We start from the raw sequence: 14,448 nt of genomic DNA, 5'->3' as shown, positions 1-14,448 counted from the left end.
TTTTATATTAAAAAAGAGAGGCAGTAAGTCCTTCAGACTCTCATCCTAGTTGTTAATTTGAGTTCAGGTAATCTTGTTCTTAACACGAAGAATAAGTAACTTGGTCAATTTTTTAAATATACCTGGATTAATTAACTATATCTGATATTTAGAATCAGAAGAATGTATTAAGGAGAATTATACTTAAGCGCTGGTTAAAAAAAAAAAAAAATTATTACTTAAAACATTCGCTAGAAAATTGTTGACGCTGTTATTATGGATACAATGACTCCTTGAAAATTGATAATCATGATTTCTCATCTTTATCTGGCAAGGGATGCTAGATTTAGGACCTGTTTAGATTTTAATCATAATTTACAAAAATTTTTTTGGTCCCTAAATATATGACCTAATTATTAAATTGATTTTGGTCATAAATATAAGATATATATTTTTTATATTTATCAATTTTCTCTAAATTACCCCTATACATACTCTCTCAATTATAATCAAAGTAGAAGAGGGAGAGAGGGTATTAAAAAAGATGATTATGGTGTTTTAGGAAAAATGTGTCACTTTTCTTATAATTAACTAATTTACCTAATTTTTTTAATATAACAAATCAGTTAAATGAGTTTTATATTAAGTCTATAGATGTATAAATTTTTGGACATGATCCCGAGCAAACGCTTGACACTCGGGGCCGAAGACTTATGGCAGAGACGGAGACCTAAGGACTAAAGAGCGGAAGGAGGCACGTGGCAAGATATAAAATTTAAAAGTGTTAATTGGATCTTCTTTGGGACCTAGGCCCAAATGTATCAAATGGATGAACAGAGGCGTCAACCACATCTCCGCGAGTGAGTGCGTTGGAGCGTGGAATTCCAACTGAAAACGATCCGGAGACAAACAAGAGATGTCCCTGTTGTTTTCTGGTTTTGAATCCGGCTCTTCCAGCCTTCCGTACTTTCAAAGCTCTCCGATTTCAACCAACAAGAGTTGGTCTAGTTGATAAGAAGTCGACTCATAACCTACAAAGTCGTAAGTTCAAATCCTGCTGCCGATGTGAGGATCTTGTTCGTGAGTAATCTGTAAGTACCTCTATAAGCGCTCTCTGAATTTGAAAGCATGTCCTTACTCTAGTGAACCCCGGGACCCAACTCAACTAAACTTTTTCATAGCAAAAAAAATCTCTATGATTTCGTATTTTTATCAACTTTTTATTTATTTATTTTTTCACTCGACTGTATCTAAAGATTATGGCTTATACGTACGGTTGAATCAGCTTTTGTCCAACTTTGATTTTACAGATCATGTTCTGTGAAGATTTCAATTTTAGGGGTGTCTGATCTAAGTTTGAAGCAATAGGAGTAAGCCTGTAAAAAAAGTTATGTCTCGAGTGAAGGTATTTTTTTCTAAGTGTTTAATCTATTTTTGGCTTTGATTCGGCCTCACTTCATGGGATAGTTGGAGGGTCTAAGCTTAGGGTCAGAAAGCAAAGGCATAACGGAAGAAGACTAAGAGAGTAAGGAAGAGAGGGAGCGACTGATTAAATAAACTGATAATAATTAATAACAGAAGAAATGGGCAGCCAGGGATGGCGATGAACAGAAGCAATTGAGAAATGGCAAGTGTTAGGTGGGATGGAAGAAAAACCCACCTTACCCACTTCTTCAAGCTTCTTACTCTTCCCCCTCTCTCATCTTCCTTCCTAACAAAATGTTACTCCTGAATTATATACATAGAAGCTACTTAATAATTTTAAATATAAAATCTAAATTTAATTTATCTTTAAAACAAATTTATTAAGTATATAACCTAACGTTATCGATAAACACTTATTAAAATCGAAAGATTTATTTAATTTTATTAATATGCTCAGATTAACTAAATAAGTTTTGTATTAATAATCCAGATAATAACGGGGTCAAGTTTAACGCCAAACCCACGCGTCCACGCAGATTAAAATATCTGTTAAATGTCAAACATGATGAAAGCCCGGCCTCTGAAGAAAAGCCAAACAAATCAGCTCCCACTTTCCACGTAGAAACATAATAGAAGCTTCGTCCGGGAAAGCGTGTGACATTCTTTGAAAGTGTCTCGCATTCTTTTCATCCCCCTTCCTTTGCTTTTGAAAATTAATCAAAAGATGGGGGGGCCACGCCAGTGGGGGCTTATGTCTCCCCGGAAAATTGTAATAAACACCTAAATTTATAATAAATTAATTATTAAAAAGATGGTTAAATTTATCAGTCACGTAATTTAAATCTATCAGTCCAATGATAAATATTTAATGATTTATATAACACAAATTTACCACAATAAAATATTTAATACTAGTATTATTGATCATTTAAACAACACAAATTCACTAATAGAACCACAAGGATCTCTAGAAATAATTCTTTAAAACAAAAGGATTCGACATTAAATATCCATAGCATTTCTTCCGATTCTGAGGGCGAGGGTTGCGTACAAAGATTATTGCGCTTCTCCAAATTTCTAGAACCCACGTCACGCTCTCTTCCCAGAGTGGTGATACGGACATTCTGTATTAAAGGCACCGGGTGGCGCCCAAAACTAACATTCCGGGAGGGCAGGGTTTTTTTTGTTATGGAAGAGTCCAGTCATGAGACTTGTCGCCCAGTCTGAACAATCATGAATTCTGATCGTCACCCACTTCAATCTCGCTTCTTCTTTTCTGGTTTTTATTGCTGGGGCTGGGAGTTCTTGACCGCTCTCCTCCTTTTTAGTTGCTCGTCCCAAGCAGGCTTTCCCGAAGGGAGGAAGGGATACTAGCAGATCACAGATATACGGGATTTTTCTCCTTTTCTTTTGTTTTTGTTTTTGATTTGGTTGGCTCGTCTGGTTTGTTTTATTTCATCATCAAGTTAATTAAGAGTAGATAATAGAGGTGGGTGGAGTGAAGGGAGAGGAGATAGATCGGGAGAAATGGCTTCGCAAAGATCGGTGCCGGCGCCGTTTCTGACGAAGACGTACCAGTTGGTGGATGATCCGGCCACCGACGACGTCATATCGTGGGGTGAAAGTGGGAACACGTTCGTGGTGTGGAAGCATGCGGATTTTGCCAAGGATTTGCTTCCCAAGTATTTCAAGCACAACAACTTCTCTAGCTTCGTACGCCAGCTCAACACCTATGTACGTTCCCTTCCTCTTCTCACTTACATGATCTCTTCATATTTCCTCCCTTATTTACTCTTTCATTATCGCCTGTGTTAATTTCCTGGCTTGAAATCTCTTGCTCTGCCTTTTTGCCAGAGTTGATAAATTAAATTAAAGCTACCTCAACAAACATAGTTAAGTTCCGATCCATCAGAGATGAGAGATTAATTGTATCTTGATTTACGATAGAAACTGATAAGTCTGGGAATCAGGGATCACTTGGGTCATCTTAAGACAAAAAATACGACATTCACGTGCCTTCAAAACGCATGTCATGTTGGTTTCATGGGACAACTGAAAACTCAGTTTGTAAAATAAATAAATCAATAAATAGGGCTTTTCTCCTCCTGGCAGTTCCGGGCATCGAAATTCGGAAAAACAGACAAGTATTGCATATGCCGGTTAACCAAGAGGAGGAGAGCCGGAGGGCAAGAAACAATTATTCATACGTAGGGTTTGATGGCAAGCAACGTCATGGCAGTCTTATATGTTTGGTGGCCTATCAAAGCAGAATAGTTGTATCTTTCCAAACAAAAGCCTAAATGTGCGTTCCACGCGGGAAAAATACTTAATATTATTGCCTCAACATTTCCCCTCATGAGTCATAACTCATAAATTCAACTTTCTTTAAAAGATATTTACGAAAACGTAAACAGAATAATGATTAATTTATATTTTTTGTTGTTTGTAGAATAAATAACGTCTTATAATTAAAAATAGAAAAAATAAATAATTCTTAGGATATTGTGAAATTCTGAAGTTTTTTTTTGGCCCATAATGATATAACGTGCCCAAATATTAAATATCTAGTAGGGTAGTACTTGATAGTATTTCTGTTTTTTTTTTTGGCCTGAAGTATTTCTAGTTAAATGAATCTTCAACATTTGAAAAATAAATAAATAAATTATGGACCTTGCCAGTGAAAGTCCATCGTTTTCGCTTAACGACAAAATAGGGAAAGTATGTATCAATTGTTGCCTTCTAGAAACGGGAAACCCGATTCATAAATTGATTACCCAGATCCTGACGATCGTCGTGTCGTACTGTCGTCTATCTGCTCACTGTGTACTGAATATGGTGAACTGGCACATGCAGTAGGGCCGCATTGTTTAGATATTTACAGCTCAAGGTTCACACTCCGATGATGAAAATTTCACTTACCGTTCATGATTGACTGCTAATTTTAAACTGGGGGTTCTTTCCAGGGATTCCGTAAGATTGTTCCTGACAAATGGGAATTCGCCAACGAATATTTTAAACGAGGACAGAAAGAGCTGTTGGCGGAGATCAAACGTCGGAAACCCGTGGTGCAATCCGCGGCGCAGGCGCCTGCGGCGTCGAACTCCGGCGGGGATGACATGGGATCGACCTCGACTTCTTCTCCAGATTCGAAGAATCTAGGAACGGTGGAGACGACGAGTTCTCAAATGGCGAATTTATCGGGGGAGAACGAGAAATTGAGAAAGGATAACGAGGTGCTGAGCTGGGAACTGGCGCAGGCGAAGAAGCGGTGCGAGGAGCTGATTAGTTTTCTGAAGGAGCACGTGAAGATGGGTCAGGATCAGATCCATCGGATCATGCGGCAAGGAAGCTGTGGGTCCAGCCGCAAACATGAAGGTGAAGATGACGACGAAAACGCGGTAGGTGAAAGGGAGGGATCTGGTGGGGAAAGCTTGAAGCTGTTTGGGGTTAGGTTGAGCACAAGCCATGGCAGCGTCGCCAACACCAAGAGAGGGCGCGAAGACCAAATAGGGTGTGGTGGCCCTCACTCTAATAAGCAGCTGAAAGCTGTTGACTTTGTTTCGCCCGTGATGATGAAGAGCAGCAAGGTCTGCAACTGAGTCACCTCTGCTCTCCTCATCAAATCAATACTCTTTCTGCAGATAAGATGACAGAATTAATCACCTATAGTTCAGTGGCGGGTGTCACCATGAAGGACAATGTCACGTGCTCACCCTCATCCACTGGTGCCATTTTTTCCTTCCTAGTTTAATTTCGTGATGCTCTAAATTTCAATGTACTGCGATTAATATCCCCTCCCTAGATATGCAAAGGCATAAATAGAATAATATAGCAAGGATTTAGGAGGAATCTTTGCTCGCCATACACGCATGGTTGTTAGTTTGGTAGTGCGGTAGAAGGGGAGGTCAGAAAGGATCTCTCATTTCATGGCAGTACCCCTCTGTTCAAGATCTGGGTGTAAATAATAATGTAGTGTGAATTTAATATTGTGATGTTTGTAACTTGTTTACCCCTTTTGAGCAAATAAGTTGACAAGGAAACTCATGATTAACATATTTTAACCACGGCGAACGTTGAAAGGAACGACACTGCCTTCTCCCTCAATTGGGCATACCATCCTAAATGAGCAACAGGGGCGTGAGGCCGCTGCTACTTGCTGGCCAATCGCAACAATGTGACCCTCTTCATTTATCCCTGCTTCGAGACCAGAATGAAATGGGGATTATTCTTTCCCCCTTTTTGTACCGCGGTATTGGATGAAGGGTTGAGCTTTTGAAAGGACAATGATATTGTACGAGTCATGGAGCACAATTGACAAGCTCGAACTCAGGATGCTGGTTCTACATTATTCCACCATCCACATCCCCTCAATTTTCTTCTGTAATAACAATGCCCGAGGTTGTTTTGGGTCTTTGGAAATCAGCGAATTGCAAAAAAAAATTTGCATGGGGCCATATGCAGGGGAACGAGTTTGGGTGGACATGGATTGTACTTTTTGGGCCGACAACCACCGGTAACCCTTCTCTACTTTTTGGTTTCCTTTTTTCGTTTACTTCTTTTGGGCCAACCATGACAATGTTCGTTAAACAAAAGATTAATTTAACATTGGACAATGTGGTGAGTTCGAATCTCTGCCAACGTGAAGATTTTGTTGGGGGATAATTTGTAAAATGATATAAAGGCTAAAAATTATCTGCAATTAAATGAAAAAAGGAGTTTAAAGAAATGCATCTGTTTGGGAGATAATTCCTCAGGTTCCATTCCATCTTAGGAAAATTCCTTCAGACTTCAGGGAACCTTCATGCCAGGGTAATAATCATCTGCGCAAATTGCATCAATCATCCGCATCTTGCATCCGAATCAGGCGTCAACTTAGTTATAGTAGCAAGCAAAATCACCGTTCAATAACGCAGTCATGGTCATTTGCACATAATGCTTGAGCATGAGACCAGCAAAGCATAGACCAATTGACTCGACTAAACCAGCAAGCAGCGTTGACAAAAGGGGGAAAAAAAAAAACCAGCAAGCAGCGTTGACAAAAGGGGGAAAAAACCAGCAAGCAGCGACAAAAATCACTGTTGAATCATACACTGACCCCGGCAACAGTTTCAATTGAATTGGCAAGCCACAGTGAAGCCTCATTCAACAGAATGAAGCATCATTTTGAGTTTTTCATGGCCAATAATGACTGTTTTTTTTTTCCATTTAAAAAAAATAAAAAATGACGGGTTTGAACTTTGAAGAGAACGGACCGTACATTGGAACAGTCAGCAAAATGAAGCAACAATCCCTTTAACTGGGTCGCTGCTACGTGGGAGAACTTGGAGGAAGATGTCGAAAATCAGATCGGGAAAGCCCCCTGCATTTTGCAGCGGTTTCCGTGCGTGCGTCGGGACGCCTGTGTTGATGGTGGTTTCTGCGAGAAAAGTCAAAACACGGTCAAGCTGGGATTCCACTTTCCAGGGTTGAACTCGCTTGACCAAAAACGCAACGTTTATCACGCCAAGAAGGGACGGCTGCGATCGCTTCTCACCACGGACGGTCCAGACGAACTCAATCGGAAAGGAAATGAAAACTCACCCTTCTTTTTAGCTTTGTTGGACTTGAGGCCGTGGCTGAAGGCCCATCACGTCGCGCGATTCATCTGACGGCACACATCAGAAGAGTAGTGCAGCCTAACTGCTCTTTTAGAAAGCCGGCGCTCCGATCATCACTTTGTCTTTCTCGTGCTCTTTCTTCGAAGTCTGCGGCAGGGAAGTTTTCAGTCCAGGATGGTAAGTTTTCCTCCATCTCCTCCTCTGTCTCTCTGGGGAGTTGCCTCCTTTTCACTTTTGGCGACTTTCCACCCTGCGTAATGGAATCTTGGTTCAATCTGGGGTTTGTGCTGAAAATGATGATTCTACCCCCGGTAACTGCCTGCTCTTTATTTCCTAGATGATCTGATCTGTTCCTTCAGTGAAGATGACTGAAACCGAGAGAAACCTTGCATGTTCGGAATTATACGTACTACATCATCTCCCCCTTATAAAAAATAGTTAACTAATTTGATGGCGAGATTAAAAAAATACATTAAGTTAGTTATTTGTAATAAATATGTGTTGTTTTTTTAAAATATTCTTCTTAATCAAGTGCATTGGTTATAACTACTAATATTAAAGTTTCACAAATATGAGAGATAAAAGTGAAATGGGGTCTTATATTTAGGTTCAAATTAAAACTCAAATAAAGTCTTATATTAAGGATTGGAGGTAGTATTAACTATCAATTATTAATAATTCTAGAAGCATTTGCGAAGTGGAATGTTAAAACAAAATATAGCGGTTGAAGAGATTAAAAGAGGGGAATAAAATTACAGATCAAATGCAAGGTTTAACGATGTTCTTTATTCCACTGACCCTCTGCCATGCTGGGTAAACTAATTGACCATACATCAATTCTTGAAAATAAAATTAAAATAGTTGTGGGTTTAAAGTTGATGACATCTCCAACACCATATGGGAATGTTAACAAAGTATGAGGCATATGTGATTGAGGAAAGAGAATTAATTTTGATCAATCATTATGTATTTGCTAATTAAATGGAATCCTGTATCAGGGCCCGTTATATAGAGGGGAATCTACGAGAATTCATAAACCTAGAGGGCGCCATCATGGATTGAGCCAACAGAAGAAGCAGGAGATTAGGGAAGCATTTGAATTATTTGACACGGATTGTTCAGGTTTTGTATACTTAAGTATCAAAATTGAGTTTCATTTGAATTTCAAATAATTTTTATGACATTCCTTGTTGATTTTTAGGTACCATTGATGCCAAGGAGCTGAATGTTGCCATGAGGTATGACTGTTATTTCAAAACTCTTAGGCTTTGTCATCTCAACCAGCCTTGTAATATCCATAACAGACATCTTATTTTGACAGGGCCCTTGGTTTTGAGATGACAGAAGAGGTATAATCTACAATCCAGTACACTCACTGAACTCTGCGTGTGTATTTGTTTATTACGATGGGATGGTGCAACCGATGATTTACTCGTTGTGAGGCTGTGGCCAAGGGTAAAAACTCCTTGTAATGAGGAAAAGATACGTCTATAGTTTTTTGGCCTTGTAATGAGAAGAGACATCTATCTCCTTCTCGATCATTCCTGCCTATCTCACCCTGCCCTCTTTCAATCATTTGGCATTGTCTGCAGTTCTCCTTAATCAGAGTTGTCTCCCAAGTTTGTTGCTTTTGAATGCGATGAAATCTAATTTTATGATGTCAATGGATTTTTTTGTTTTTGTTGTTTTTTGCCTGGATGATGTCAATGGTTTGAGTATATCTTCTTTAGTATTTTTGGATCTGGGATGTTATTTTGAAAGTTTTGTACGCATGTGTAAAAATTGGTCCACTGTGTTATTCCAGCAAATTAATCAAATGATAGCAGACGTGGATAAGGATGGCAGTGGGGCAATTGAATATGATGAGTTCGAGCACATGATGACAGCCAAAATTGGAGAAAGGGACACTATGGAAGAGCTAATGAAAGCTTTCCAGATTATTGATCAAGATGGAAATGTGAAGTTCTTCACTTTGTATACATGATCTCTATAGCCTTTTCTTCTTCTTCTCCCCATTTTTCAGCCTCTCATTTAGTGTCCATGCAGGGAAAGATATCTGAAGCAGACATTCGGAGCATTGCAAAAGAGCTAGGTGAAAGTTTTACTGTCAGGGAAATTCAGGATATGATTGAGGCAGCAGACCTCGATCGTAAGTTTTCCATATCATAATAACATGGTTAAAATTTCAATTCATAGAAAGTCAATTATCCGCATCCAACTGCGCATTTGTTTTCATTGGTGAAGAAGACTTCGTTATGGTATTTATGTTATTTAATGTGTAGGCGATGCAGTTTTCTTATATTGGTGATGTTAATGTATCATCTCATTTCTCTTAAGTTGCTCGATGCGGTTAGATGGGTCATTCTCTTGGCATGGGTGTTAAATAGGTCTTGTTAACAAATGCCTCCTTGTGGCTCTGATTGTTTGCTGCACTGAAAATACATGTGTGATGTAATTTCATGGTTTTACTATATGTATGTGCTGGGTTCTGCTTTATTATTACTGATTTTTTTAAAGCAAAATGTTTGGGAAACACTCTAGTGACAAAGTATGGTGGAACTGTTAATAATATATTCAAGGGATATGGATAGCCAGTTTACTTGGGGCATTTTTTTTAATCCGGCAAAACTTAAACTTCTTGTTATTGAGAAAATTAGTCATTGGTTTCTCATTTGGGGACGGATGGAGTAGTTGAGGATGATATCGTCAATCATTGGTTTGAAATGCCTCGTGCAGAATTGGGGAAAAGGGGACTATGAGAATTCACATCTCTACCTCATGGCATTTATATTTACTCTGTTCTTTCATCTTCCTGATTATTAGAGGTCAGTGATATGCATTGAAGAGTATGTGTGGATCTATTGAAATACGAGCAGTAGCTTATTGTTTTGATGACAACTGCAATTATAAAATAAGAAAAATGGTCTGCTAATTCTCTATGCCATGACTGAGATGTATGATGAGAAAAAGTTCATTATTGCTTTGATAATATCGTCACGCTACGATTGGGTAATTCTTCTGAAGATCCTTTTTTATTACTTCACAATTTTAAAAAAAAAAATATTATTTCTGTTTCTCGATCAAGTATTGATTTGCTTCATAATTCTGATAATTGTTTAGTCCTGTGACATTTAGCAGCATGATTTTGACAAAAAGAATGAAACAATTTTTTGCAGTTTATGGGTTCTATATAAAGAAAAGGCTGCTACTCCCCACATAAAAAGGGGAAAAAAAAATGCTTAAGCAACATAGCAGTCTAGTTTAAATAGCATATTGCGATGTTGGAGAGAAAAGGGGGCAGGTTGTATGAAGGGACCGGTAAAATTACTGTTTGTGCTTTTTCGATGAGTTTTTATCATTTCTTTGTTTGTCTGTGACCTGGTACATTTTGGGCTAAAAATGTGCAGATGATGGGGAGGTGAATGCAGAGGAGTTCATCGGGATGATGAAGAGAACTAGCTATGGTTACTAGTAATATGAATATCCAAGCGGCCTGCGGGTAAAAGGAATAAAATTATATCGAACAGAAGCGGCAAAATGTTATGGGGACAATTGTGATCGTGTTTTGCCTGTAAATAGCGATAGCAATTTAATAAATAATAATAATAATAATAATAATAATTGGCTTGTGGGCAAATACTCAGTACTCTATCATTGTACAAGTTAGAAGTTTAGAACCTTGGGGCTTGCATGATCGGATGCAACTTGAGATTGAATTATTATTATTTTTTTAAGCCAAATGAATGTACTTGTATATAGAGTTAATTTACAATATAATGTTATACTGTATTTGTAAGGGTGACAAAGTTGCTAATACAAAAAAGGAGGGAGGGAGGGAGGAGTGGGATCAAGAAAAGGCAGGCACCGGCATAAGACTGCGGGGAACACATTGCAGATGGAAGAGAATGATGAGGGAGGGCATCGGTTAGATGGGCTCAGCCAGGCTTGCTCTCTCTGTTTTTTTTTTTTTTTATGGGCCACGCGTGCTTTTTAGTTCTTACAATTACTCCTTTATAATCATCCTATTCGGAACTCGGAAGAGGGCTTAATCCTCACAGTCCAGGCCAGGAGAAACCTGTCTCCATCATATCCGCACACTAAATCAACGAATTCAGATGCTTCAGCCGTTAATGAGACGGTGCAGATCAGCTCAGTCTCTTTAATCATTTATCCAGCTCCCAGTGAATTTAGAGGTTGGACCGCGCCGCTAGGCTCGCCAACCAACGATGCATTTGTTTGTTTGTTTTTGTTTTTTTTTTAATGTTTTAAATTTGGTGCTTTGGATCAAATATCTCAAGGAAAAAAATTTCATTATATAATTTTTATATTACATAAAAATGTTACAAAAACAGAATTCTCATTAACAAAGATGTAAATAGTTGTTAGCTCTTGCGTTATAGGCTTAGCCTGGCAAGCTGTATCACCACCCCTGCAGTGAAAATAACTGAATATCGTACCCGAAACTTTGAGAGATTTGACGCAACCAGGAAATAAACCCCCTTCACAAACAAGTTTGCCGCACCATATACAACAGCAACACTATAATTATCCAGTCTGCAAATGAAATTTTCCGACGCCCAGAAACCTGAAGAACACAATCGCGCGATTTGCTTTGCATTCGTCGGCGCCTCGGCGGTGGGTTGAAAAATCAAAATAAAAAGAGAAAATATCTTGCCAGCATTTTCCACCATTGATGAAATCTCACGCTTCAAATATCGACAGGTGTTGCCACGCATTCCTTCGGAGGATTACCTCCTCGCATGGACTCCGGATCCATCCTATTTCTCAAGTGAATTATGTAATTGGTCGTGCGGCAGTCGTTTTGGGCACTGATCGCGCGATAAGGACGTTGCTTTGCCGGACCGTCTGCTTGAAGACGATGGCCATTGACGCAGGCGAAGCTTCGTTTTCACCTTCTCAGAATAGCCATTCCAGGTTCCATCGATTTTCCTCCTTTGCCCTCTCTTGTGCGTTTCTTCTATTGCTCTAGTCAGCTATTGCAATTATACGTTTCTCCTCCAGTTGTCCTGAAAACTAAAGCTTTCGTTTTCTTTCAGTCAGTCGCGCCATTTTTATCTCGCAGTGGACAGGCTACAGTTCAAAATGGTTTCTCTCCTTATATTCTCCCCTCTATTTTAATTCTTACAACCATTTAATTTTTTCCCATTCAATTGAAAACACTTCATATGAGATAATAGAATGATTGTTCAGGAAACTTTGATGGATCTGCTGGGTTTGGTAGGCCGGCGTCCATGCCTACCCATTGTAGTCTGTTGCAGTACTCGCGATGAGCTTGACTCTGTCTGCTCTGCCTTTTCCAGCCTCCCTTTTATGTCTTTGTCAGTCTTGGTAATTTTTTCCCCCCCGGTTTGGTTGAGATTTTATTTTGGGGATTCATAATTAGAATATTCTCAGTCTATGCTTTGGTTGCTGGCGACAAATGTTAGCTTTTTCTTTATGCTGATGAAAAAACAAGAGTAGTTCATGTGGTTAGAATTGTAATCGCGGCTTCAGTCTCCCTTTTCTTCATGGCATGCAATCGGTACCTTCTTCTTACTGTTGTTCCTGGTTGTTGTATTGCTCTTGATAATACAGTGTAAAACGAGCGTTTTTGTGATTTTCTCATCTGTACGTTGGATGTCATTTCTGGTATCAGCTCAATGTAGTCACTTTCTTACCGGTCATATCTGCAGTGTAGTATTCAATTTCCTAGTTTACATAATCATGGACTAAATGGATTATTTTCGTTTTTGCAACGAGATTAGCCCTCCAGTAATGTTAAGAACTGAGAAGTCCTTTATTTGTAAAATGCATCTATAATTTGATGAAAAGTGAGTGCTCGGTTTAGAATTCAAGTTTATCTCGATTGATGTTTAGCTTTCTTCAGGTGATTATCATATATGCTTTATGAATATCATTTGTTTGCTGGGACTTGTGTTTTTCAATTGACCAATACTTTCCTTGGGGGGTGTTTGAGGTACCCATTCTGCATGCCTTGTTGGCTATTTGAGCTACACTCCTTGTTTACAGATGCTAGATTTTTGGATCGTTATTTTACTGAACGCTATCATGATTGCTAACCCATTGCTTTATAATCCTTTTCTTTTACTTGCGCATGTCAGTATAGTGACCTTGCTGAAGCAGAACGTGCTCTTATCTTAGAGAAATTTCGGCAAGTGACAGCAAGGTGGAGCCAGGTAAACCATGTGGGAACAGAAAATGAAGATGAGGATGGGAAAGATGAGCAAAGGTCTCATATGATAGTTGTAACAGATGCATGCCTTCCTCTCCTTGCTTCTGGGGAATCTCCAATATCTGGCCATCTTCTGATAAATTATGAACTGCCAGCAAAGAAGGTTTAGTCCTTTTTCTCGAGGCTTCTGTCTTGTTTCATTTTTGCTGCAGACTATCTTTTAGCAAGTGAAAGAATGTGGTTTGTGTGCGTTGAAAGTCATGTCTATGAGTATTTGGTATTTACATCACACTGTCTTTTTCTCCAATCGATCCTGTGTTTATTTTCTCTTATAATTTTTGTGCTACCTGCAGGAAACATATGTGAGGCGCATGGCAACTTGTTTGGCAGCTGGTCCTTTCAAATTCCTTGTTCTTTAGTTTTTGTTAAGTGGCAGTTTGGATATATGTAGGTTACTAAAATTGCTCAAAAATGTGCAGATGGAGTTGTCATTAATATGGTCGTTGGTGGTGAAGTGGTCACTCTCAAGAGCATTGAAGAAAGCAGCGGCATTGTCATACAAGAGATGCCCATGCAGGTATGTTTGTGTAGGAAGTCTTGGTTGACTAGCTTCAATTTATCTAGCCAAAAGTGCATTGCTACATGTGAGTAAATCTCTACCAAATTCGTTTCAAAGCGAGGAAGTTGGCCGTTTTAATTGTTATATTGGAGAAACCTGAGATTTGAAAACCATTTTAGAAGTAAATGTTTTCTTTATGTTTAGTCCTCTGTTTTCTTGTCTTTCAAGACTTTCATGATTTTCTAGTTGGCCTTATACGCAGAAATGTTAACATGTTGCAGATTCTTGATATTTTGTGAGCATTTGTCTTTGGCGTTGGGAGAAGACAGCTGAGGGTAATGATACATTGCACTCCTAGGAAAGGTTAAAAACCTTGAGGGCTTTTATTTCTTTGGAAGCTGTGTTGGCACATGAAGAATACGATCACTAACTTGTACAATCTTTTTCTACCATCTCACAATTGCCTTTAATGGTGGAGATCTGCATCTCCTTGTTGCCGAAAATTGATTCCTAGAAGAAAAGAAAACGTAATGGATCTTTGTTTTATATAGAGCATGAGGTGAGTCACGTTGTTTCCGACTTACATACTAATCCTCAGGATCAAATTAAAATTAATTTAGAGTACAATATAGTAATGCAAACTAAAGTCATTCTTTTATTGGAGTCAAGATTGTTCAAGTCGCTAAATACAAAAA

At 38.8% G+C, this 14,448-nt stretch overlaps 3 protein-coding genes across 4 annotated transcripts; all 3 read left to right on the top strand.

Moving 5' to 3' along the window:
• The first annotated feature begins 2,466 nt into the window (after positions 1 to 2,466).
• LOC114746918 (heat shock factor protein HSF24-like) lies at positions 2,467 to 5,391 on the top strand. The gene is made up of 2 exons (XM_028935191.1): positions 2,467 to 3,138; positions 4,368 to 5,391. The coding sequence occupies exons 1-2, from the start codon at positions 2,932 to 2,934 to the stop codon at positions 5,001 to 5,003; spliced, it is 843 nt and encodes a 280-aa protein (XP_028791024.1). The 5' UTR covers positions 2,467 to 2,931; the 3' UTR covers positions 5,004 to 5,391.
• Positions 5,392 to 7,046: 1,655 nt separating this feature from the next.
• Positions 7,047 to 10,797, top strand: LOC114746921 (caltractin-like). Of its 2 annotated transcripts, none has more exons than XM_028935195.1 (7): positions 7,047 to 7,178; positions 8,000 to 8,123; positions 8,203 to 8,239; positions 8,323 to 8,350; positions 8,806 to 8,958; positions 9,048 to 9,150; positions 10,409 to 10,797. In XM_028935195.1, exons 1-7 carry the CDS (start codon positions 7,176 to 7,178, stop codon positions 10,471 to 10,473), a joined length of 513 nt encoding a protein of 170 aa, XP_028791028.1. In that variant the 5' UTR covers positions 7,047 to 7,175; the 3' UTR covers positions 10,474 to 10,797. The 2 variants fall into 2 exon arrangements, with proteins under 2 accessions (XP_028791028.1, XP_028791027.1); XM_028935194.1 differs by lacking the exon at positions 7,047 to 7,178 and adding an exon at positions 7,244 to 7,312.
• A 959-nt stretch (positions 10,798 to 11,756) lies between these two features.
• Positions 11,757 to 14,339, top strand: LOC114746919 (ATP-dependent RNA helicase eIF4A-like). The gene is made up of 7 exons (XM_028935192.1): positions 11,757 to 11,936; positions 12,059 to 12,107; positions 12,213 to 12,350; positions 13,124 to 13,357; positions 13,548 to 13,587; positions 13,674 to 13,771; positions 14,035 to 14,339. The coding sequence occupies exons 1-7, from the start codon at positions 11,881 to 11,883 to the stop codon at positions 14,050 to 14,052; spliced, it is 633 nt and encodes a 210-aa protein (XP_028791025.1). The 5' UTR covers positions 11,757 to 11,880; the 3' UTR covers positions 14,053 to 14,339.
• Positions 14,340 to 14,448: the final 109 nt, after the last annotated feature.

The sequence above is a fragment of the Neltuma alba genome, unplaced genomic scaffold (assembly GCF_004799145.2).
Source record: "Neltuma alba isolate B1F8T4 unplaced genomic scaffold, ASM479914v2 tig00005138_pilon, whole genome shotgun sequence".
In the NCBI taxonomy this organism is placed as follows: Eukaryota; Viridiplantae; Streptophyta; class Magnoliopsida; order Fabales; family Fabaceae; genus Neltuma; species Neltuma alba.
This window is presented reverse-complemented; position numbering and strand designations above follow the sequence as displayed.